The sequence below is a fragment of the Mustela erminea genome, chromosome 16 (genome assembly GCF_009829155.1).
Source record: "Mustela erminea isolate mMusErm1 chromosome 16, mMusErm1.Pri, whole genome shotgun sequence".
Taxonomy (NCBI): Eukaryota; Metazoa; Chordata; class Mammalia; order Carnivora; family Mustelidae; genus Mustela; species Mustela erminea.
In genome coordinates, this window is record NC_045629.1 from 22,250,302 (window position 1) to 22,273,088 (window position 22,787).

The 22,787-nt window shown below is 41.4% G+C and overlaps 1 protein-coding gene across 5 annotated transcripts in view; it reads left to right on the top strand.

Moving 5' to 3' along the window:
• Window positions 1-22,787, top strand: part of SULF1 (sulfatase 1) — a 173,801-nt gene that overhangs the window by 90,107 nt on the left and 60,907 nt on the right. For 4 of the 5 annotated variants that reach the window (XM_032315780.1, XM_032315782.1, XM_032315779.1 and 1 more), the window contains 3 exons: window positions 3,300-3,372; window positions 3,680-3,911; window positions 16,920-17,159. In XM_032315780.1, the coding sequence (XP_032171671.1) occupies window positions 3,740-3,911; window positions 16,920-17,159 (412 nt within the window). In that variant the 5' untranslated portion in view covers window positions 3,300-3,372; window positions 3,680-3,739. Of the gene's footprint in view, window positions 1-305; window positions 383-3,299; window positions 3,373-3,679; window positions 3,912-16,919; window positions 17,160-22,787 lie in introns of those variants that run through there. The other variant, XM_032315781.1, reaches the window with a different exon arrangement.

Below are 22,787 nucleotides of genomic sequence, written 5' to 3' on the forward strand. Positions count from 1 at the left end.
TCAGGGACTCCCCCAAAGTCCTAGGGGACACCTTGAGAACCACTGCAGTCGACAAAGCGTCTAGCTGCCAAGGCAACAAGGGTCTTGATTTCTTGTGGAGTGTTGCTCACCAAGCATGTGTGAGCTAGACTTTTCCATCCCGTTGGCTTGAAGTCTCCCTGGTCTGGTTTTTTTTTTTTTTTCCTTTCATATGTGACTTGAAACTTTTAATGTCACATTTATAGTTTGGCATGACTGCCCTAAACAAAGCCCTACAAACTTTCCACATCAACTGGCTATAGCTACCATTGGTGTTTTCATTTTAGGGCTTGAAGAGAAGGCGACTTGTATTGTGGTCCTGATTCATGAATACAACACCGTTCCTCGAACTCACTTGCCGCGTGTGAGAAAAACCCCCTTTACCGTTTCTCCCATTTTCTGCTCTTTCTCAGGACAAATTGTTAGTCTCTAAGAACACTTGTTCTTAGAGAACAGATACAAAGTATCTGATTTAAACATTGCATCCTTGTCTCCTTAGTCAAGTTCTGTATTTGTCAATTTTTTTCTTCTTCTTCTTTACTTCTTTCCCTTCTGGAGCTGGAAACCAGGCAGTGAGAGGATGACAGGTTTTAAAAGGTCATTTTTTTGAATAAGGAATTGTCTGTGGGCAGATTTTCCAGAGTGGTGTGTTTTGTGTTTTAGTGAAGGGAGATGAGGTAAAGATAGCATGTTCCTGCTGGTCAGACCTATCTGAATGTCCAGGTTTCTGCACTACTTAATTTCTCCTCGTTTACATATGTACTCCCTGAATCGATAATAAACTATGGCAAAAACAAACAAACAAACAAACAAACAAAAAAAGCAAAATCTGTAGGCTTCTTATGCACCTATAACTCTCCAAGGAAGGTCACATAGGAAAAAAGAAAAGTATCAACTTGGCTCTCCCCTTTCTTCATTAGGAAACCCTTTCCATTGTAGTTCAGTGTCGTTTACTCAAGGTACCATTAAGGCTAATTTTCTTTTTCCTAAAGGAAGAGACAAAGTAAATAAGATAAAGAAAAGAATAAGCAGTAAAGTTGGTCGGGTTCCAGGGAATGTTATCAGCATCTTAATTGTGAAGACTTTTCAGTTTCGTGTGGGGCTGATTATTTAAACTCCCAGTGCTGCTGTTTGCACGACGCCGGGAGTCTGCCTGAACTTTCCAGGTCGCTACCGTCAGCAGAGGCTGGGTTATGACTAGAGCAGATCCAAGAGACTCCTGCTCGCTCTCTCTTCACTCACCCTTGCAGGCTTTGAGAGGGGAGCAGACTCTTGCTACTTAGAGGACCGAGCTTCTAAGAAATTTCTGCACGTCACAGTTTAGCCTGATGCTGCTTTGCGGGAGACAGCCATTGTTTGACTTCCTTCTTTCCTTCTCCTGTCTTTCTTGCTCGTATCAGTTTTCTCACGATTTGAAACAAATGCACAGAAACCAGTCAGTGCAGAACAATTGCTGGCTTTCAGTGTTCACCACGTACAGCAATCACTGAAATAACCCTGAGTTCTTAAAAAAAAAAAAAAAAAAAAAAATCCTTGTGTATTGACTTTCTCAGAGCCACAAGATCCATGGGAGGTGGTGGGTTTGATGTTCTGCCTTCCAAAAGCACTAGATTTTGTTTAAAACCTATTTCCTATAGAGTGCATCTCCCTTACTCTTCCTCTCCCTCTCTCTCTCTCAAAGTAATTACAGGCTGCAGAGTGAAAAGCATTAGAACTGTTTACAAAACAGCTCATAAAGTTTAAAATAATAGGGGTGTGTATGTTTGTGTAAAACAAAATAATGTGTGTGACTGGGGTAAACAGTCCACAGGCTTTCTTCTTTCTTCTCCCGCTGCCCTGCGTCACCCTCCAGAATTTAAGGCATGGAAATGAGCGGTGGAGTCCCTTTTCTTCTGCCTGGCAAGTCTCACACTTGATTCGCTACGCTTGTTTATCCGATGTCAGTTTATTGTTGCAAATCAAAATACAGACCCTCAGGTGTGTGGGGACAGAGTGGCTGACGAAGCAGGCCACTAATTAATTTTAGGGTGGCCTAAATTCCCATGCAGACATTCCCCTGTGACATCCAAAAGAAAGATTTTTTTTTTTCTAATGAGCCTTTTGCTATCAGAGGTCGAAGAGAAATGCTTTCAGCAGGTTAGTGCTCTAAAGTGAAAGGGGCATTCTTCCAATCCTTTCGGAAGTCTCGTCTTGGGCAGGTTTGCAAAGATTTTGCAGCATTCCCCTCCAGATCTGATTTATTTATTTATTTTAATGTGGAAGGGAAGACTGTACCCTCCAGCTTCAGAGCAATCAATCATTTTGCTTTGCAGGTTTAGATGTGCTGCGGCAAAACCCGTCTGCCGGTGGTGCAGCGCCAGGGCTCTGTGATAGCGAGGCTGGTGCTGACAGTTGAAGGAGGGCTCGGTCCCCTTAGGCGCTGGCACACTGAGGACACGGGCTGGACAGAGGGACAAGCCTCGCCCGGAGGAAGCACCCCTTCCCCTGGTGATTGATGGAGGACAGTTAGGAGCTTTTCAGGGGCTGGGCAAGGTTGCCCTCCCAGTCACCTACTATGAAGTCTTTGTCAGCAGAAAGAACTCTCCTGGGTAGTGAGTGACATAATGCAGATGACAAATGACAGCCTTGCAGTTGATTCTGCTTCTTAAGTACTCAGTGTCTATGCAGGTGAGTCAGTGTGCCCCTAGCACACCCCCCTCGTGCCAGCCACTCCCCAGATGCAAACACTCCCCCAAACCCCCCTGGTTTCGCAGGTGCTACGGGCACCGCCTGGTCCAGCCTGAGTTTTCCTGGGGATGTTTCAGGGACTGTCAGAGTGTGAGCAGGGATGGGACCCATGTCACCAGTTTAAGGAGCTGATTATGAAATGAAGATATATTTTGAGTCATTTGTTAGCAGCTGTGAATATTGTTTTCTCCTGTTTCTCCCTTTTGGAGTATGGATTTTGTGTGTGTATATATATATACATATATGTGTGTATGTATATGTGTGTATGTGTGTATGTATATGTATACATGTATGTATATTTATATGTACGTGTATATGTGTGTGCATATGTATATGTGCATGTATGTGTGTTATATGTGTGCATGTATATGTGTATATGTATGTGTGTGTGTATGTGTGTATATGTATATATGTATGTGTATGTATATATGTATATATGTATGTATATGTGTATGCTGTTTCGAGAGACTACTTCACACCAAAATCTATACCAAAACCCTTGACCGACATCTCCACCTTGACTGACATCTCCTTTGTTTCTTCTCCCCCTTTAGGACCCCATCTGCAGAAGTTCTGAAAACCTCTGAGTACAGAAATTGATTATTCAACCAGGATACCTAATTCAAGGTATTAGCTCTTGTCAGAAGACTTTTATATTTGAGCCCTGTGTTGGAAATTCTGTTTTGGCAATGCATTTTGAAATAGGAAAAGTTGGAAGGAGAAGAAAGGACAAAAGTGAATTTGCAAAATATTCAAGTGGTTACAAACCTCCCCAGCGCCTGGGAGGGTTTTGCCACGTCTGACTCATGTGCAGCCCTCTCTCTAACAGTTCACGTGCCAGCTCTCACTTTGTTGTAGCCCTTTCTCTGCAACTGTGTTTGGGGTTTGGATGTCATTTTCATCTCTCCCTCTCACTTTTGCTCTGACTGCCCAGACCTGCAGAAACCAGGAAGCTGAGACATTCTGTCGGTTTCGTGACATTGGACCAAACACAATGAAGTATTCTTGCTGGGCTCTGGTTCTGGCTATCCTGGGCACAGAGCTGCTGGGGAGCCTCTGTTCGACCGTCAGATCCCAGAGGTTCAGAGGACGGATACAGCAGGAGCGAAAGAACATCCGACCCAACATTATTCTTGTGCTCACTGATGATCAAGACGTGGAGCTGGGTGAGACACTGGGTTTTGCACTTGTTAGTCTCTTTTGCGCAAATGATGCACTGACCTTTCGCCTGATCAGTAACACTGAGTGAATATTGGGAGGGGGGCAGGGGGGTGGTCCTTGACTGGAGGGTCTTAACCAGCAACCTGAGTTTATAAAATGAACTTGTATCGATTATAAGGCTTTTGGTTTTTGTTTCAACATGATTTCTCTGGTCTTAAGTGTATGAAACTGTCTGGGGAGGGTCCTCGAGTAAACGGAGAGAGAGAAAAGAGCAAGCCTGGGTACTACAGAAGTCAAGGATTCGATTATGCACCTTGGGTTCTCTTGATCAAGAAGTGTTTTATATATTTGGGCAAAATTGTTTCCAAGAGTATGAGCTTATGGCTGTAATTCTATGCCGTGTATGTGAACACAGATACTATTACTCTCTTCTGTTATTATTATTCAAGCGAATGATACTTTCAGAGCTTGTGATAATTGCTAGGTAATTAAAAGTTACAATATTCTTTGTGTCTTCTGGTGGTAATTCACTACTACCACCCTGGAGATGAGGCTTTTCTGAAGAATTAGCTATCGTGGGTTCATTCCAGAACGCTTGGAGAGCCTGCCAAATTCTGGCCGTTCCAGCAGAGCTGCTGAACCATCTGATTCCCTTTCTTATCTTCTCAATTTCTTTAATGGCCCAGCTCTATGGTCTTGTCTATAAATCTAGGTATGACCTTTCATAGGACCCTAAGACGCATAAGAAGCTCGTCCTTACAGATTGTCACCAGCACTCATTTTCAGTCCTAGAACTGAACTTGGACTTAGTGCTAGCAGAGCAACTGGGCTTCCTTGCAGAGCTCTGCAGGCCAGGGTTGTTAAGGAGCAAACCACCCCCATATTGGAACATGGTCTCCATGGAGGAGGACTTCAATTTCCAGTTTGATACCAAGTCATGGAATCCCAACGGAGTTTAACCCCTTGGGTTAAGCTGGAAGCACGTGCAGTAAAACCCAGCAGCGGGTAATGATTGTTGAAGTTGCTTTGGAGAGTCTGCTGTCTGTCACTTCACTTTTTAAAGAAGAGTATTGGGGCGCCTGGGTGGCTCAGTGGGTTAAAGCCTCTGCCTTTGGCTCAGGTCATGATCCCAAGGTCCTGGGATCGAGCCCCGCATCGGGCTCTCGGCTCAGCAGGGAGCCTGCTTTCTCCTCTCTCTCTGCCTGCCTCTCTGCCTACTTGTGATCTCCGTCTGTCAAATAAATAAATAAAATCTTTAAATTAATTAATTAATTAATTAAAGAAGAGTATTGATTTTCAGGCAACATGCCCAGGTGAAGCCTAGGCGGTCCGACTTTAGTATGAGTGTGGCTTGTACTTAAAGTTTTCATTTACCTATAGAGCAAGTAAAATGAGGTGAACACATTTTAATTCATCTTCCTTAACAGCCCTCAAATCCATCCCTTTCATTACAGCCAAGATCTCCAGACCATTCTCTTTTCTCTAGTGCTTCCCTAACTGATTAGTCAGTCCCCTGACCTACCCGTCTCCCGTAGTCCTGGGGCCTCTTGCCTATTCTTCACTCCATGATTGGAGTTATCATGCCAGTATCTGATCAGGTCTGTTCTGCTTAAAACTCGCCATGGTTTCCCATTGGAAGAGGATTAAGCAACTCTCCTCCATAGCAAATGAGCTCTGGACCAGGCCGCTGCCTATTTTTATGAGGCTCTTCCTTTCCCCCACTTTTGCTCAGTGCTTCATGGAAATAACTCATGCTTCCTTGAAGGTGTCTGGTGGTTTCATCTCCCTCACCTATATTTCATGACTTTGTACATCTTGTCTCCTCTGTCTTCCCACTCCCCCTCTCTCCACCTGGAGAAACCCTACCTATTCATGATCCAATTCAAATGCCTTGCCTTCGGGGGTCTTTCTTCACCAAAACCATTCTCCCCTCCAGCAGGGTAGATGGAACTTTCCTTTGTACCACCTTGGACATGCCTCCAGTATGGCCCTTAATCCATCATGTGTTTCCATACTTGTCTCTTCCACTGGCCTGCGAGCAAGGTAGTGTTTTACTGGGACCATGCAGGAAATATAGTAAGTGCTGAATAGATTCCAAGTGGACCTACAGGGGCCTGAGAATGCTAAAAAAAATTCTCGGAAGTGAGTACAGGTATCTGTGGTAGTCTACCTCTTCAATATACAGTCCTCGTCTTTAAAATAAATTAAGGACTCATTTGACAATTTTTTTAACAGATTTCAAAATTTCAGCCTTTAGCCTCACCCTATAATTAGTTAATTTATCCAGCAAATATTTCCTGAGCAAATATTTCACTAAGTGGAAGCATGTGGATATAATAGACACAACTCATAGCCCAGGTTCTATCAACCCAGTTGTTTCCTATGTATTTGTCTCTAGCTCCTTCCTTGATTTTCTAGCCAGATACAATGCTAAGCATTCATTCATTTACTCTTCCCAATAACTCAGTGAAGTAGCTGCTCTTGCTCTCTTTAATTAGCACATAAGTAAAATGAGGCTTAGAGAAGTCATGTAGGCTGTGATTAACTAGTCAATGGTGAAACTAGGACCAGTGTTAGGACTAGGTCTTCACAGCTAACATTTAACCATGATGTTTTCCATCAGTCCTTCAACAAATATTTATTGAGGACTTCCTAAAAGCAAGTTGTAAATGCATAGTAGTGTTCTAGGTTCTGAAAGAGAGATAACAGAAGCATAAGATAGGTCTTATTATCTCACTGGCAGAACATAATGATGAACCACAGTGAACCGTGGGGTAGACTTTAGAAAAGACCTCCTTTCTCTACCTTAACAACTATGCTCTTGGTAGTGGACACTGCCTGGTGGAGACTTTCACCTAGACTTCTGTAATGTTCTCGTAATCCTTCTTGAGCCAAACTGCTCTAGACTTGACTTGAATTTTTTTTCTTTATTTTGGCCATCCTTAGACCGTTTTTAAGTGTGTAGGTAGTAGTATTAAGTACATTCACATTGTTTTGCAACCATTTTCCAGAACTCTCCACCTTACAAAATTAAAATTCTGTATTCATTAAACAATAACTCTATGCCCTAGTAACCATCATTCTACTGGACAAATTCAGAGATAAATTTGACTGCTGTAGGTACATCACATAAGTGGAATTAAACCACTTATGACAAAGACAAAGTATTTGTCTTTTTGTGACTGACTTGTTTCACTTAGCCTAATACCAGTCCTCAAGGCTCATTGCTGCTATAGCCTGTTTCAGAATTTCCTAATTTCCTTCTTTTAAAGGCTGGATAATAGCCATTGTATGTATATACCACATTTTGTTTATCCATTCATCTGTTAATAGAAACTTGGGTTTCTTCTACTTTTTGATTATTGGAAATCTATGTAAATAACGCTACTATGACCATAAGTATTTAAATACTTCCTTAAGTACCTGCTTTCGATGCTTTGGAATAAATACCCAAATATGGATCATTTAATAACTCGATTTCAATTTTTTGAGGAGCCTCCATCCTGTTTACCGTAACAATCACACCATTTTACATTCCCCCCAACAGTGCACAAGGGCCCCAATTTCTCCACATCCTTGCCAACATGTGTTATTTTCTGGCATTCTGTTTCTTGTTTTTGTAATACCCATCCTAATGGGTTGAGCTGGTATCTCATTGTGATTTTCATATGACTGGGTTTTGCTTTGTTTTTATTTTATTTTATTTTATTTTATTTTATTTTATTTTATTTTATTTTATTTTATTTTTACTTACATGTTGTTATGCTTGCCAGATGCTTACATAGAGTAGAATCACAAAACTATTTGCACCTGTCATACTGCAGGCAATTTTGGCTACTATACCTCGAGAAAGATATAACCGACTTAGGAAAGGCTTAGAAGAACAATGACAAAAATTGTAATAGAATGCTTTTCTTTGGGGGAAAGAAGGAAGCTATTCTACTTCTTTGTCTGGGAAGACAAAGGCTGAGAAGGCTTGTAATGGGAGTTTATGAAATCAAGCTCGGAAAGAAAGCTCTTACTCAGTAGGAATGGGGGCCACTCCCTCAACTTTGTCTGTGGACAAACAAAATAAACTAGTACTTTGTGAAGGGAGTAAGACACATAAGGAATTCATTAATAAAAGTGCTAGAACCTTGTATGTTATCTTTTTCCAAAGAACACTCGTTCTCATTATTACGCTTATTTTCATCCCACCCAAGTTGGGTGGATAGGACAAATATCATTATCCCAGGAGAAAAGTTAATCTGTGAAAAGATGACATGACTTAACCACTGGTCCGCTAATGTCTGGATTTACTTTTTGCACAATTTATGCAGTAACTTAGGTCGTGTCTGTACCTGTAAGTAGTTCAGGTTTTTAGACTATATTAATAGGTAAAAGATTTACACTTTCTTTTAAGCTAGAAAAACACACATGGACATGATCAACATGAAGTTGGGATGATGGTTTCTTCTGGAGAAGGAGGAGTAACCAAGAATATCAATGATAATTCCACATTTTGCCTTAAAACGTGAAAACAATAACTGAAGCAATTATCATCAAATATTAAACTTTTTTAAAAGCTTAAGTTTAAGAGCTTGACATTTAAAAATATTAAAGCTAGGAACGCCTTGCTGCATCCCAAAGGTTTTGAACAGTTGTGTTTTCATTTTCATTTGTTTCCATGAATTTTTTAAATTCTTTCATTTCCTTGTTGAGCCATTCATTCTTTAGTAGGATGCTCTTTAGCCTCCATGTATTTGAGTTCTTTCCAAATTTTCTTTTGCGATTGAGTTCAAATTTCAAAGCATGGTGGTCTGAAAATTTGCAGGGAATGATCCCAATCTTTTGATACTGGTTGAGACCTGATTTTTGACCTAGTATGTGATATATGTGTGTGTACATGTATGTGTGTGTACACACACACGCACAATGGAATATTACTCAACCCTCAAAGAAATGAAATCTTACCATTTCCAATGACGTGGATGGAACTAGAGAGTATTATGCTAAAAGAAATAAGTTAATCAGAGAAATTATCATATAATATCACTCATATGTAGAAATGAAGGAACAAAACAGAAGATCATAGAGGAAGAGAGGGAAAGATAAAACAAGACAAAATCAGAGAGGGAGAGAAACCATAAGAGACTCTTCATCATAGAAAACAAACTGAGGGTTGCTAGAGGGGATGGGAGTGGGGGTATGGGGAACTGGGTGATGGACATTAAGGAGGACATGGGATGAAATGAGCACTGGTATTATATGTAAGCTGATGAATCACTGCCCTCTACATCTGAAACTAATAATACATTATATGTTAATTAATTGAATTTAAATTTTTAAAAAGAAAAAAAAGGGAGAGAAAGACCCAGTAAAAATAAATAAATAAATAAACCTTTTTAAAGAGAAAGAAATAAAAAATAAAAATTTTAAAGCTTGGAGACACATTATTCTAGTATTTTCCTGCACTTAGGTATTTTATAAATCAAAAAGAACAAAATAAAAAATGCTCGTGGAACTCGCTGAACTTCCTAAGACTAGAGTCAAAGAAATTAAGCTCTAAATCTTTCCAAAAGTGTCCCTTGGTGCCACTCTGAGGAGTGAACTGTGGAGCTGATCTGACTCAATGTGGCATTTATTAAATTCTTAGGAAACTGAGCTGATGCTAACGTCTCAGTAATGCTGGCCCATTGCTTCTTTCAGATCATATGTGGATTTAAGAAATCATAAATACATGAAATTACTGTCTTTAAATCAGAGGTCACAATTGAGATCTATAGTCCTGACCTAGCCCACAGATGTGTTTTGCTTGACCAGTGTATTGTTTTTAATTAAGACATTTTAAAAATCAGATGATTTCTTGTTTAAAAAAAAATTCCAGTTTATGACTTTTCTTGAAAATCCAGAAACAGGAGAGCAGAGCTCGCATTCTCATGAGATGGCAATCAGGTATATGCTTGAAGAGTAATCAAACTGCCCCACTAGGTGTAGCTTGTCCTCAGGTCATCATGGTCCCCACCACTCTCCATTGCTCCCCAAGATTTCGGCCAATGAGCCATTTACCATCCTGCCCATACTGCTGTTTTTCTCATGGTCGGGGAAATCTCTATACTCCCACATCTCTACCAAATGTCAAAAACAGAAAAGATGAAAGTTCCTTGATTTTTCTTATACCTGGCTGTCTTCACTTGCCTACCTCTCTATCCAACCCTGTAGACATTTTCAGTTTATTTCCCTGAGAAACTAGTCTCCTCTTTTGCTCTTTGGGGGGAAAAAAGTAATGAGTCTTAGTTACCTAGAGACATTCCAGATGGACTTATTATCACTTCTTGGTCCCTTCTTCCCCAATCTCATTTCATCCCTTGGGCTTTTGCTGAAATTTCTAGGGTTTTTTTCCACCCACCCCATGGTTTTGGTAAAAAACGTGTACTCTTCTACCATGTTACTTTTTTCTTACGCTTTCAGAATTAAAATATTCAACAGATCAATATAGCTATTTTTAATATTGGAAATATCACCGTTTAGGGTTTCATATTTTACTGTAAAGATAACTATTGGTGTGAGAAGTTAGCAATAGAATATAGAGGTACTTAGTACAGACCATTTACATACTTAAAGCATTAACTGTAGCTCATCGTAAAATGATGACATCAAGAAACAACCCCACACAATTAATAAGAGTTGTGCTTGTTTGTCATCATTGTTCATCAAACCATGAACCATTGCAGGGACGCCTGGGTGGCTCAGTCAGTGAAGGGACTGCCTTTGGTTCAGGTCATGATCCCAGGGTCTTGGGATCGAGTTCTGTATTGGGCTCCTTGCCCGTCAGGGAGGAGTCCTGTATTGGGTTCCTTGCTTCTCCCTCTGCCTCTGCCTGCCACTCTGCCTGCTTGTGAGCTCTCTCTCTCTCTCTCTGATAAATAAATAAAATCTTAAAAAAACAAATAACAAACAAACAAAACCATGAACCACTGCAGTCTGCAAGGAGATGTGTCTCTCTAGAAAACCAGGTGCATTTGAACCCCACATGCCTGGAGTTCCCTTAAGAGATGACAATGGCAATACTTATTATTGAATTTCTGGTTTTGTGAGTTTTTCCAGACCATGATAAACAGACTTGATGAAAACATCAATCTTTCATCGTACAAACCATTGAATAATCAAACACTAAGGCACTGGAATCAAGAAAGATAAAGTTTTGTTGTAAAGTTTGACATGTAAAGGGAATTCAAGCTCTCTGTAATTTTGGAAAAGTCATTCAGAGAAGTTGGACATTTTCTCTCTGCTGACCTTTTTCACACAGATGATGTGAGAATAAATGAGTCGGAGTGTGTAGAATGATTTAAATTCCTGGCCCTGGTCCCAACCAGTCCCAATAAGCTATCCCCATACTCCATCCAAAGTACTGTTCCTCGAGCCTTGATTCTTTAAAAAAATTCCACTGAAATTGCAAACGTGCTAGAACTTGCAGGATTCCTGAAAAGTGCCATCTCTCCCCTCCCAGTCACTGCTGACCCAGCAGTAGCCTCCTTTCTAGCTGATTGCTGTTACAGCACCCCTACCCCTGCAGGGGCACTGCAGACACCTCCCCGTCCCCACCTGGAACTCTGGCACTGGGACAGCTTTTCTTGGCAGATCTAGGACTCAGCTGTGGCCTGGACCTTCTCTGTCCTCAAGCCAGACCAGTCAGCAGTGCCCCCACACCAGCTACTGGACCCAATGACAGTCACCTCATAGCAACCTTGTCGGGCTTCCACCTCCAAGGACAATTTTAAATGATTATGAAGTCAGGCTTCTTGTGCAAGGGGAGTGTGTGTGTGGCATGGGAGAGAACTGATATTTTTAACTATAAGCCAGCATTAACATGTTAAGTCTTAAAACATAGAAATGATAGCTGACCTCTGTCTTAGTCGTGAACAGACGACCACAAAATACCGTAGACTGGATGGTTCTGTGGCTTATTTCTCACAGTTCTGAAGGCTGGGAAGTGTGAGATCAAGGTGCCAGCCAATTCAGTGTCTGGTGTGAGCCCGCTTTCTGGCTTACAGATGGCTGTCTTATTAGGTATCCTCACATGGCAGAAGGGACAAGGGAGCCTAGTGGGGTGTCCTATATGAGGGTGTTAATCTCATTCATGAGGGCCCACCTTCATGATCTAATCCCGACTCCCAAAGGCCCGACCTCCCGATACCACCGTCCTGGTCATTAGGTTTCAACATATACATTTTGTGGGGGACACGAATATTCAGTCTGTGGCAACCTGTTTAGTCTCATCCCTACTTTCAGAACTCAGATGTAGATTACAGACAGGGGAATTGAAAAGACAGGAGAAAATCAACACGGTGGGTTGAGGCGCAGGCAGAGTCCAGCCCCAGCCCCCTGATGACACGTGTTTGCCTAAAGTGCTCTAACAGCGAGCGTTGTTCTGCCATTTGCTCCTGAACCGCCCTGTGAACTAGTTGGAGAATGATTCTTAGCTCCATTTTACAGATGAGACATTTGGACCAAAAGAGAGTAGGTGACTTGTTCAGCCCGATCTGTGGCCAAATCCAGATGTTTCCCCACAAGCTCAAGTTCAGAGCTCTTACCTGTCTCTTTCTTACCCTCCTAAGTCCTGCCTTGTGGATCTTTTTTTTTTTTTTTTAAGATTTTATTTATTTAAAGAGAGATCACAAGCAGGCAGAGAGGCAGGCAGAGAGAGAAGGGGAATCAGGCTCTCCGCTGAGCAGAGAGCCCGATGTGGGGCTTGATCCCAGGACCCTGAGACTATGACCTGAGTCAAAGGCAGAGGCTTAACCCACTGAACCACCCAGGTCCCCCCCTGCCCTGTGAATCATGTTAGAATTTTTGGCCTTAAGCGTCTTCTCCTTCCTACAAAATAATAATTCTAATAACTGAGAATCAGCACGATTGGTGTTGTAGGCCCCAAAGGCCTGAAATTCAGGGAGGTGAGTAGTTGCAGCTTTTTTTTTTTTTAATAGTTCGGGTTTTTGTTTTTGTTTTTTTTTTTTTTATAAACATATATTTTTATCCCCAGGGGTACAGGTCTGTGAATCACCAGGTTTACACACTTCACAGCACAGTATGTGCTTTGGTGAGTGCTCTGGAGTAGTTGCAGCTTTAAGCAAAACTGAGCCCTTCCAACAGCAAGGCAGGACATCATCCCATTCATTCACCCCGACAGCTGCACGTGCGGAATGACGAGTTTCATCACAGAGTAGCTTTCGGGAGAGTTTCCCAAGGAAGAGTCCACAGTGCGGTCTCAGTGGTGAGGGAGGCGGAGCGAGACAATGGTACTGCCCGACATCAATCATCACACAGCGGTAAAAAAGAAGGTTCCTCGTGCTTTCCTTCCCACTGCCCACTCACTCAGAGGAAAGAGGTAGCATTCCTGTGTTCCCTCCTCTGCAGAGAACCCAGCAAGATCAGAGGCAGCATTTCACGCCGGCTGTGAGGACAGACACGTGGGCAGCCTACTCGGCCCTCACTGAGCCTGAGCTCCTGAGATCACATCAGCCCCTGGGGGCAGGGTGGGCGGGAGGCCGTCACTCGTGTGCCTCAGTGTCTCCCCTAACAGGCCAGATGAAGCAGAATATCAGGCTGTGGAAAGTGAGACGTATCTTGACTCTGAGCAGACACCTTCTCTGTTTCTCGGTCTTGACAACGTCAGTGTCACAGCCCGTACTCGGCCGAGATGGAGCTTCAGAGCGCGGTGTCTGGAGCAGATCACCTGTCTTTGCTTCCGGGCTTTGCTCCCTAGGGTACGTGTGGCCCTCAGAATGCTATTTAGCCCTTCTGCCCCTCAATTTCATCATCTGTGGTATTTATATGGGAATAATAGGTAAGAGCATCTGCTACAAAGGCTTACCATCAGGATTAAACGAGTTGATGGGTGTGAAGGCCTCCGAAGAGAACCTGGCTGATGGGAAGCCTGAGTCGGGATGTTTCGGGTTCCTGTCTGCAGAACCTTACAGCCTCGCGATGGGCTGAGCCACCTGCCGAAGTCTCTCCCAGCTCTAGGCTTCCCTGCTTTGGTGTCCAACCTGGACTACTTCTCTGAGCGCGAGTGTGGTCCGCGGGCAGGGAGCAGCGGCCTCACCAGGGCCTCACCAGGGGGCTTGTTAGAAGCACAGATTCTCTATCCAGTGCCTCCTGAAGTCTTCCAAAATCAGCAGCCCAGGGTGGGCCCAGAATCCTGATGGAACATGTGCTCCAAGTGATGTTTAAAGTTGGAAGAACATTGTGTCAGAATCTTCTCTTTACTGAGAAACTTCAGGCCAGATACCCACTTTTATGAATCCTAATTGCGGGGCTGCAGTGGTCTCTGTGACTCTGGGGACCAAATGGCCTCGACAAGCCCTTTGACTTGGGGACTCATTGGAATTTGGACAGCTCGTTTAGGACCTCAACATAATCTGCCTACTTCATTAGAAGAATGACATTTGGAATGGGAGGGGAGCCCTTGCTGGGGTAAATCCAGATTATGAATTGGGCTAAGTTTTAGTACCAATTTATATATTATTTACCTTAGATCCAATTCCCACCCACTGTCCTATATGTGCAGTCTGAATGAGTCTGTAAACAGAAGATTGCTGGTGATTCAGGGGCTTTGAGGATGGTTTCTGGTGCTTTTTTTTAATATGAGTGGAGCTAAGGCTCATAAAGGAAACTGAGCGCCCATTCTTTGTAATAAAGAGAGCAGTAGGCAGTGAAAATCCATCAGTAGTGTTTGCTGAGTTTTCCCAAAATTCCAGATACTACACTAAGTAAGCACTGCAGAGAGGTAAAGAGGCAAGAGGAATAAGTGAAGAGACGTGACCTTCTACCTTGAGCTCTCTCCCCACTCCCATGTCTCCATCCATCTACTTGTCTCCATCTGCAGGACGTTTCCCCCATCTGATCAATAAATACAAAACACATTTCTGAAATGGACTTCCTTGATCTTCTACAAGACAACTGTGTTTTTAGCTACTTCTTAAGCAACAGTGAAACCATTACTTTCCCAGTTTTCTTCCTGTGCTGAAAACGTTGAGGTATGAGTCAACTCATTACCTTCTGATGCATGACAACGTCTCTGGGATCTGTTTCTTCTAGCCTCCCTCCATTTTGGAGGCACAATCCAGTTCAGGTTTGCATCACCTCATAGCCGGATGGCTTTAGCGACCTCTCGGCTGTAACCTGGATGGACCAGCCTATTTCCTCTTCAGTGCACATACCTCCATCCCCCTTTGCCACAGCAACTCCCCTTGAAGACGTTTTCCATACCGTGTCTTTCATGCCTTTGACAGAGAAACAATTCTGCCTTCATTTTGGCTCTTCTATCAAAATCAAGTATCTCTGCCCAGCCTCAAAGCCATTCGCTAACTCTACCTCCTATGTTTCATCAAGAGAATTCCCCATATTCTTTTTCATCCTAGGAAATCAATGTGCTGTACTCATCCCTCAACACCCTCCCACCTTCAGAGCACCCACACTGTCCTCCCCACACTGCCACGAACACACTTCGCCCACCTTGTGTTTTTCTTCCTGCTGACCTTCCATTTGTCCGTCTCTTGTTTCAGAACTCCCATCAGGCATCCCCTTCAGTCCTCCCTAACCTTATTTGTACTGCTACTGCTATCTCCATGCTCTTGTGGCTTTGCAAATATCCCCAAGTGATTTCTATATGTCAGTTCTCATCTAGGTAGTTTACCGCTAAAGACTGAGGCAGCAGAGAATTTTCCATTTCTTTTGTTAATGCTACACTTGGGGGAGCAGCCCAGAGATGAAGTGGGCACTAGCTCCACGTTATTCACCAATTACAAAAATGTTGCTTGATCCCCCGAAGACAACCAGGGGGGAAAAAGCAGTTAGGAATCCTCCTCACTAAAGCCTGTTTTAGGGAGCTCTAATGAGACCCAATTAGAAACCTTCCTCCTGTTTTCATATGTTTCATGTGAACAGTAAGAGCTAATACGTGAAAAAATCAGGCTCACTGTGGCTTTTTGGACCGTTACACACTTCTCTTCTGCTCTGAATGCTTGCCTGGTTTGCATTACGATTTCCTTCCTTGCTGGAAAACTACATAGACTTTCTCCCTTTCTTTGGAAGAAGTGGGACCTGTTGGAAATGTGAGGCTCCAGGATTCAAATGCAATAGGCTTGGCTGTGGTGCTCTGTAGTGCATTTCTTGACAAGTCCTGAAAAGACTATTGAATTCTAGCCTGTGCTTTTTTTCTGCAGTATTTGGATGTGTTTCAGCGGCAGTATTTGGCTGGATAGAGTAATCGAAGTCGTTTTTTTCTCCCCCAGCAATCTTAAGTTACAATTTCATCCTTTGCAGTCAAAGTGGAATATTTTACTCTATGCAAATACTTTGGAGTGCGGTAGAATCATTGCTCTTTCATAAGCAAACAATCTCCCTTTTAATACTACATGTAAACAGGTGAAAGTATAAACTGGCAGTGTTATCCGGATGGAAAAACTGGTAGGTATTTGGTGACTTAGCTAGAGGATACCAAGTTACAATGAAGATTTTTTTTTTTTTTTTAATTAAAGACACACATTTTGGAGGACCTTTTACTTAACGGGAAAAAAATGGTTTTCCTCTTTACTTTCCATGATTAAAACATTGTAACTAATAACCTCCTCAAGGTCACAAGCTTTGTGCCTATGTGGTGGGTTGGGGTTTTGATGCCCTGTGTAACAGGCTCTTGTTCTCTGGTAATCTTCAAAAGGCTGCTGGCCTTTGAATTTGCTCCATATCTAAAATTCTAGCTTTAATTATCAGATTAGCCTGCATTTTTTTTTTCTTTGTGAGTAAGGCGAGGAGAAGCTGAAATGTGTTTTATTATTCTGCAAAATGCTTGAGATGGTCGGATCCCAAATGTTTAATTCTGTTCTGGAAATGGGAGCTGTCAAATTATCGACTGCTTCAAGCCGATGGAGGGAAATTAATAAATCAGGGGAACAGAGTCACTGAGTGACATGACATCAATGGGCGTTCATGTGGTGCGCTCTGCTAAACAATGCTGGAATTGTGCCTTCCAGGGTCCCTGCAAGTCATGAACAAAACAAGAAAGATTATGGAGCATGGGGGAGCCACCTTCACCAACGCTTTTGTCACCACCCCCATGTGCTGCCCCTCCCGGTCCTCCATGCTCACCGGAAAGTATGTGCACAACCACAACGTCTACACCAACAACGAGAACTGCTCCTCACCTTCATGGCAGGCGATGCATGAACCTCGGACTTTTGCTGTATATCTTAACAACACTGGCTACAGAACAGGTAAACGTGGACTTGTTAGCCAATGAACCTCTGCTGGCACTTCTTAGATACAGAAAAATGCCTTGTGTCATGAAAATATAAAGTTCCAACAATTGGAAGTAGTGTAGGTTTTTGGTTTTGGTTTTGGTTTTGGTTTTTTCCTCAATCGGGAGCCTCCCCATTTTTTTTTTTTTTTTTTTTTTTGCTCTGAAGAATGTACCAATGTGAGATCCCTTAGAAAAAAAAGTGATGCTCAGGGGGGCACATTATGAAAATGTTATATTCATCAGAGCACAAAATGGTTGGAATTTTCTAAGAGGATCCGCAACAGAACAGTTTTCACCCTCATTTACCTGCTTACCTCAAACTCCCAGATATCAAGGGATCATGGTTCAGCTTGAGGCTTGTCTTAGGTGTCAGTAAATTCCTGCTGATTGTTTCAGTGAGAAATCAACAAAGGTTTTGAAACTGTTTAGCATCTACTTCAAGATCTGACCACAATAGGTGATCAGAATGATTTTTTGAAGTAATAAAGAACCGAATGAAGAAACCAGTAGGGTATACCTTATTGATTCATTTACTCATTCATTCCTAAAATCGAGAGAATTCGGAGTTTCTTTAGCCAATTTGTGGTTATTTTTAGGTCCCATGTGTTCATGCCCATCTTCCATGAAGGGAAGGCATTCCCAGTACTGTATAGAGCAAGGAGAGATTTTTGGTTAGTTGGTCTTTTGAAAATTGGGGGTCTCTTTCAAGAGAAGTCATAAATGTCATGCCAGTCTTTCTAAGAAAGAAACAAGCTCCTTCTGGTAAGGTTAACCCCCAAAACCTTTGAATAAAACCTGAGAGAATTCTCAGCATGTCGATATTCTCTTGGGTTTTCTGAACGCTTCCTTTTGAAAGGCAACAAGGATGTTTATAGAAGAGTGGGAGAACAAAACTAATTTTTTTTTTTCAGAGCCACCTAGACTTATAAGATTTAAAGATATTATCATTAAATCTCATTGGAAATCATTTTTAGGTCTACAGATTCTCTATGCTGAAGATGAAGAAGAAAAGGGTTTCAAACAAGTGTATTCTCTTAAGTACCTTTAAAAAATGAAATGAATCTTTCCCACTGGACTTGAAAAATACGAGGCCATTTGCTTGTTTTGCAGAGCATTCTGTGGGCACTTAATCCTTGTTATTTATGGATAAAAATATTGATTTTGACTATGATAGTGTTGTCATTCACAAGCATCTCAAAGTCTCCTCCCATGACTCTCAAGGGTGTTTCCTTATGCTTTGGAAAGAAACTAGGTTACTCAGAGTGCCTTATCCTAAGTGTGTTTTCTCACGTAAGTGATTTAAATTTATGGCACCTTTCATCTGAGAGCTCTAAGGCACTTTGCAAATCCATCAAACATCCCCGTAGGGTTCAGAGACAGCAAATGTACTTGGCTCTGTTTTATAACTGAGGTGGGGATTTCAAATACCGTGTGACCAACTCAGAAGCAAAATCAGAAACGTTCTCCTAAAGCCTGGTTCCTCATTGTAACCACCAAGTTATGTTTTGTTCATGAGAAGCATCATGTGAAATTGATGCCTTTCAAACTCCCAGGCTCCCTATCATTTAAAACCTAGTAGCAGATACATAGCTTGAAGGATCAGGACTCTCCCCATATCCAGAGTGATATGGACAAAGTCTTTCATAAGAAATAGAGATGCAGGATGACACAGGGAACCCTGCCAGGACTTAGAGTGGCCCACTAGGTTTTGCTAACTTGTTTCAGGGCAAATCAAGAAAAAGCAAGAAGATAAATGAGTTCTGAAGAAACTGTGTACAGCAATGGGCCCCTAGTTGACAATATTGTACTGTACTTGAAATTTGCTAAGAGGGTTGGTGTTTTCACCATATAAGAAATGAAAAAGGAACATAGTAGAGGTATGAGGTGATGGATATATTGGTTGGCTTGGCAGCGGTGAATATCTCACGATGTTTAAGTATTTCGGGCCATCAGGTTGTACACCTAAAATATATTACAACTTTTTTAGGATTTTGTTTATTTACTTGAAAGACAGAGAGAGAGAGAGCACTCGCAAATGCAGGGTGAGAGAGGGACAAGTAGACTCCACACTGAGCTTGGAGCCCCACCCAGGGCTTGATCCTGTGACCCTGAGATCATGACCTGAGCAGAAACCAAGAGTCGGTCGCTTAACAGACTGAGTCACCAAGGGGCCCCAAATATATTACAATTTTTGATTGTCAGTAATACCTCAAAGAAACTAAGGAGAAAAAAGTAAGAGGGAAAAGAAGGAAATTAGTATTTGTTGCTGACCTACCATGCAGCAGGCAGTTTCACGGAATTGTCTCACTGAATTCTTCCGGCTTTGCCTGTGTTACCAAAGACGAAAAGACTCAGGAGTTGTCTAGGGTCACAGGTTAACCAGTCTTGGGTTGGATTCAGCACATCTGACTCCAGAGTCTTTCCTTTTCCATCATCTTATTTCTTTATGTACGTTTCTGTCATGGCTCAAACCAAAGTTTCTTCAGGGATACGTAAAACACACCAGGATACAACACGGTAAGGACCCTGGAAAATGGAAATGAAGACCCGTACCAGTAAAAAGTCAAGGCAAAGCTAGGTGTACAAAGTTCCCGCTCTGGAGTTGTGCCGGGGAGGGTGCCTATGTGGAACTAAGCTTCCAGATGGCAAAAGCAAAAATCAAAATGCCATCCATTGCGAAGTTTACCAGGTCACTAAGATAAAATAAATCGGTTTCTTCTAAGAAGCATAGCATATTCTGATACTTGTTTCAATTAGACTATGCTGTATCTACCCTACAAGGGATCATAAGACAAAAGATAAAACAGAGTGAATTTAGTTCAAGTTCCTTATTTTCGGGTGAGCAAATTTATGCCAAGATCAAAAGTAACACATCCAATGTTCTAATGCAGGGAGCGGGTGTCAAGACCTTGGTCTTCAGGGTTCTTGCCAGTGTGCTACCCTGCCTGTATGGGTGGGGTCTCAAATGACACTGCACACCATAAGGCTGTCCCAGTGACAATTGTCAGGCTCTTTGTGAAGCCCAGTTGTCTTCTCTCAGGGTAGAAGACTTGCTCCCGGAAACCTAGTCTGATTCTGAGGCCAACCTTCTTTCTGCCCAGGGGTCTAGACACTTAGTAATAATTGGACTTATAGTGAGTCATCGTAGAGAGGAAAGGAATTCTTTAAAGGAAACAAGGACTTTTCCGAATAGTTAGAAATAAAAAAAGGATGATCTTCACAGAAGAAAATTAATGTTGATGTGCCCCTTAATGAATCAGACAAAAGTACAAATTGGAAGACGAAAATGGCAGTGATAGAGATCTATACAATTTAAATTTATCTTTGATAGAAAAATATTGAAGAATCTCAGGTGATTAGGAAGCAAAGATGCCTTCTTAACAGTTTATTGATCTAGCCAGGGATAGAGACCCATTTGAAAATACACAAATAAGAACATCAGGATGACAGGCATTTTAAGAAGTCAAGAGAATGAGTGAAGGGATATTAAACCAACATAATTATTTATAATCTACTAACCTAGAGGAGGAAAAGCTGATATATAAAGATTTTATTGTTTTTCTAATAATGAATACATTATCTGGAATGTTTAGCTGAGAACCCAAGAAAAATAATGTAAGAAATTGAAATATGTATCATACATAAATATTCATCGAGAGAAAAGCACAACGTAGTAATCAGTTTTATGAAGAATAACTCCAAGAAGACAAATTACTAAGAGACGGGTTTTTGGGAGGCATCCAGAATACATGGATTTCGATGGACTGAATTGATCCAATATTATATTTACCATCGTATGACATGATTTTTTTCTTTCTCAGAACTGAGGCATATTTTTGGACTGGCTATAGCCTGAATTTTTTCTAACTTTACTCATGGAAAATATGACTCTCCAACAGCTTAAATGTTCAAAAGGGGAAAATACAGCAACATGTCTATTGCATTTTATGTTCAGACAAGTGAAGTGGGAATGATACTGGATTATCTATCATAAAAATGAATATCCTACCTGACTGTCCGCTCAGAAAATAACAAAACAAAACAAAACAAAACAAAACTTAGTGTGAATTTCTTGTGAGACTTGAATGTAAAACCTGGATAGAATTGAATGTAAAACCTGGCATTAGTTTTAAGGTAAAAGTAACAATCCACGTTTGCAAGATAACAACAAATGTCAGAAAAATCCCTAAATCAAGACTGAGGAGAGCTAGAGCTACATCCCATCTCTGCCTTTAATTTGTTTAGAGAACTTGCATAAGCTAGTTTTCCAACTCATATATGTAATACAGAGATTAAATTAGGATGATTCCTAGTGGTTTTCCTGTCGAAAATTATACTGTAGTTTTATTATAATCCCTATAATTTTTATATTGATTCATTTAAAGATTGTAGTGTTCAAGTTACAATCAGAACACATGATACATAAAATCACATGTGAATTAAATTTTAGTCATACTCATTTGACTTCATATCATTTGGGGAGAAAGGGCTATATTTAATGGAGAACTGCAATAAATTCTTTTGAAAAAAATCCCTTTGTAACAAAATAATTAGGACAAAGGAAGTTTCTGATTTCATGTCTTTTTAGTTTGTGAAATTTATTTATGTTACTTACAGCATATATATTTTATTTGTTGTCCAATATGGGATTTTTTAAAAATGTAGAGATGACCTAAAGTAAGACATACTAATATTCTAATTTTAGTGAATAATGGCATTACAGATTTTTGATAGTAACATGAGGTGGAGCAAACAATTTTTGAACTACACATGCCTGGAATTACACTAAATGCTGGGATATAAAAAGATATAAAGTAAGAGCCCTGTCTTCATTAGACTTATAGTCCAGTTGGGGAATTCCAGTTTTAACTTGGTTCAAAATCATGTATGTTGTTAATTTGTCAGTTACTACCAGTAAAATCCTGTGACCCCAAGCCTATCAATGACATGGAGTAAAAGCTCAATTAGTGTATCGTTTGTTATGTTACGTAAGATTTAACTTCTCCACAGCATCAGACAACTTTTGTGTAGTTCCTATTGCTGACTGAAAGGTCTTTGCTTCAAAAAAGTTGAAGGGGAATTTTTAAAGTATTATGTAACAGATAGTCTTGGACAGAAGTAGCATGACATAAAGTCAACACTAATTATAATCAGGTCTTTGTGATCTTTCACCCTGTCACCTGACCTCCCTACCACCTTCTCAAATAGCCGTGAAGGGAAGTGTTTAATGGTGTCTCAGAGAAGAACACGATACAGGACGGGTAGATGGTGTGTTCGGGATATACTCCCATAGTAGTAAATTGACTGAATTGCCAATGCCAAAGGATAAGAAAAACCTCATACTATACGTAATGCAATAGCATTATGGGCAAGAAAAGAAAATTCACCTTAGGGAGGGAGAAAGAGATTCAATACATCTGGAGGAAAATAATTAGAAGCCCAGATAATCAATTGCAGAGCGCTGCCAGGAAGCGTAATGTTGAAAGAGGCCAGGGGTGATTACAAATGAGTCTCAGTGTTACGAGGCAACAAGAAAGGCCAGAGTAACTTGAAGCCCATGGCACCAGGGGTGTCGTGTGGTGACGCACAAGGTCCTGGTCTC